Raw genomic sequence first — 3,496 nt, 5'->3', positions numbered from 1 at the left:
CATTCATGATGGGATGTTAAATCGCTTTATCTTGTGCAGGTAGCCACAGCAGCTGTAAGTTGGTGGTGCAGTAGCCATGTTACATCCAGAAGACAACATTTCATAGCGCTCCTTCCTATCCTCTGGCTCTTATGATCTTTACGCTCCCTTTTCTGTAATGTTCCTTGGGCCTCTAAAGTGGTCACAGAGATGTTTGGTTTAGGGTTAAGCACTCAACAGTCATTTGTTCTCAGCATTTTGACTAGTTATGAGTCTCTGCATTAGCTGTTGCCCTCTGCAAAAGAATTTTATTTTGAGCAAGGTTGAGAACAGAACTTATCTGTGGATAGAAATATAAATATTTATAATGCACTTTTACTATATGCCCATTTAGGGAAACATCAGTAGTAAATTACACCCCTAGCCCCACCTCCCACCTAAAGAGTCTTTGACCATTCCAACCACAGGCTTTTGACTTTCTGGAACTATGAACTCTAGCCTGTAGGGAGGAAGCTTCCAGTGAAGTTCCAGCTTGATTTCTCTGTGTCTTGCAACCAAAGGATGTGGTGTGTCTTCAGCAACAGGGTCTTCCTCTGTCTCTTTCTGGTAGGCTGCCAGGAACCTGTACTGTTTTGAGAGTCTCTGGAGCCTCTCTAACCAACAACTCATAGAGAGTTATACCTCACTTGGTGCTATGATTTTCATTTAAATGTCTATGGCTTCATGGAGCAGCATTAACTGCCCATAAAAGGTACCTCAGTTCAAACTTTTTTAAAAAATGTATTTTGACATGGATAGCCCTTGAAAGATTATGTTTAATAAATTGAATAATTTCATGTACATTGAGGTACCTAGAATAGGCAAATTCACAGAGACAATGAAAAGCAGAGGTCACTAGGACTACAGAGGACAGTAGAGAGTTATTGTATAATCAGACTTTTGGGAGAAGGACAGGATAGACAGAGGTACAGTTATAAAATGAGAATGTACTTAATGTTCTATTCCAACAAAAGCTTTCAGTAGTCAACTGTTATTCTTTGATTAGAAACGTCATGGAAGAGAGCTACTGAATGTAGGCTCAGTGTAAAAAAAGTTGAATTTGAGGTGACAAGGGTGGGTGAGGGTGGGATTCTAGCATATCATCCAGCAGGAGCATTAGGTCCTAACATCTGTTTATCTTCAGGGGTGTCACCTGTGCCAGTAGCAGACCCATTGCACTAAGTACATGGAAGAAGGAAACCAGACTGGGATGGTCCTCTTCCACTTCCGCCCCTTCTCCAAACTCCCCGAGCTGCAGATGCTGATCTTTGTGGTCTTTCTCATGATGTACCTAGTCAGCATTGGAGGAAACACATCCATCGTCCTCACCATCTGGATCAATCGGTGTCTTCACACCCCTATGTACTTCTTCCTGGCAAACCTGGCCAGCCTGGAGATCTTCTATTCTTCTACCATAGCTCCCCTGACTCTGGCCAGCGTCCTGTCCACAGAGAGAACTGTGGTCTCCCTGGCAGGCTGTGGTACCCAGATGTTCTTCTTCATCTTCCTGGGCAGTGCTGACTGCATTCTGCTGGCCATCATGGCCTATGACCGGTTTGTGGCCATCTGTCACCCTCTGCGCTACAGCCTCATCATGAGCTGGCACTTGTGTGTCCAGCTGGCCCTGGGGTCCCTGTTGCTGGGTTTCATCTTGGCCATGCAGTTGACTGTGCTCATCTTTCAGCTGCCTTTCTGCAGCAGTAAGGAAATCAGCCTGTTCTACTGTGATGTCCTCCCTGTCATGAGGCTGGCGTGTGCAGACACCCGTGTCCACGAGGCCACTCTGTTTGTGGTCAGTGTCATTGTCCTCACCATCCCTTTCCTCCTCATCACTCTGTCCTATGTCTTCATTGTAGATGCCATCCTGAAGATCCGCTCAGCTGAGGGGAGGCACAAAGCCTTCTCAACCTGCTCCTCTCACCTGACTGTGGTCCTCCTGCAGTATGGATGCACAAGTCTTATCTACTTATGTCCCAGCTCCAGTTACTCTCCTGATCGGGGCCAAGTGGTATCTGTGGTTTATACATTCGTCACCCCTGTGCTGAACCCCTTGATCTACAGCATGAGGAACAGAGAACTCAAGGATGCCTTGAGGAAGGTGGTCATGAGATTCTTCCTGCTTGAAAAACAATGAGCACTCTGAATGATCCTCTCCAACACTGGGGAGCAGAGATGCTGAGTGGACAGTTGATGAGATGAGGAGGTGGGGTTTGCAGGCTACAGGTTTGATACAGTTAGATTTCCCAGTCACATTACTATTCATGTTTCTTTTCTCACCTTCAGGTTAATTATTCTCCAACACAGGGATGCAGAATTTGTGCAGAATCTACGTGTTGAGGGCTATGAAGACTGGCAGACATGAGTGAAACAACCTGTCACTCTTAAACTGAAACACAGCAGTGAACATAGTTGTCCTTTCCCAGCCGTCATATATAGCATCTTCTCACCTTGGATGTTTCTCCAGATACAGGTCTTAGGTTGACAGCAGTCCTCAACACTGAACATGGGAAAGGTCAAAACCAGCAGCAAGACAAGCATTAGGCCTGGAACATTCTGCTCTGACCTCTCTTTTCCCATTGCATAAATACTGCCTTTTTTTTGAGTACTGTACTTACATCATTTCCATACATTCTCTATCCACTCCAACTTCTCCCATATCCTGCCCAACTCTCTCTCAAATTGATGAATTATTCTTTAAATGCTGTTACATATATACATATAAGTCAGTGTTTCTCAGTCTATGGGTTGTTACCCATTGGGGATTGAACAACCCTTTCACAAGGCTTGTCTAAGACCATTGGAAAACACAGATTTACATTATGGTTCATAACAGTAGCAAAATTACAGTTAAGAAGGAGCAACAAAAATAATTTTATGGTTGGGGATCATCACAACAGGAGGCACTGTATTTAAGTTTCACAACATTAGGAAGGCTGAGAACCACTAACACACACACACACACACACACACACACACACACACACACACACACAGACATACTGTCCAATGAGTCCATTTAATGTTGCTCATATGTTTTACTATGTAGCCCTAGAGTAGGGATAGTAGAGGGAATGGGGATGTGTATAATCGTGGGTTTGTTGTAGAAAGCACATTTCTTCAGCAGAGAACTGGAAGGAAATAAGAATTGGAAATCTCCTCCTCAGGCTTTTGCTTCCTTATCTAGAAAACTACAAGACATGTGTTGCAAAACTCCAGTTCTTTGAAAGAGTTTTACAGGGCAGAAAAATAAAATCATGACTAGGACTCACATCTCATAGAACTGAAAATTTGTACTCTGTTTGGAAGATGAGAACAGAAAGGAAGGTGGTCACAGGGGTGTGTGCCCATAATTCCAGCACTGGGGAGGCAGAGGCAACAGACCAAGAGTTAAAGGTCATCTTTAGTGATGTGCTTATCTAATTTTTCTTTATCAATAAAAATTAGGAATCAGATATTGGGGTAAGCACATGAATGATCA

General features: G+C 43.8%; 1 protein-coding gene across 1 annotated transcript; it reads left to right on the top strand.

Annotated features, from left to right (window-relative positions):
• The first annotated feature begins 1,204 nt into the window (after positions 1-1,204).
• Positions 1,205-2,152, top strand: LOC118579349 (olfactory receptor 10V1-like). The gene has a single exon (XM_036180533.1). It carries the CDS (start codon positions 1,205-1,207, stop codon positions 2,150-2,152), a length of 948 nt encoding a protein of 315 aa, XP_036036426.1.
• Positions 2,153-3,496: the final 1,344 nt, after the last annotated feature.

This window comes from Onychomys torridus, chromosome 1, assembly GCF_903995425.1.
Source record: "Onychomys torridus chromosome 1, mOncTor1.1, whole genome shotgun sequence".
Taxonomy (NCBI): Eukaryota; Metazoa; Chordata; class Mammalia; order Rodentia; family Cricetidae; genus Onychomys; species Onychomys torridus.
Note: the sequence above shows the minus strand (reverse complement) of the source record. Positions and strands in the feature narration are given on the sequence as shown.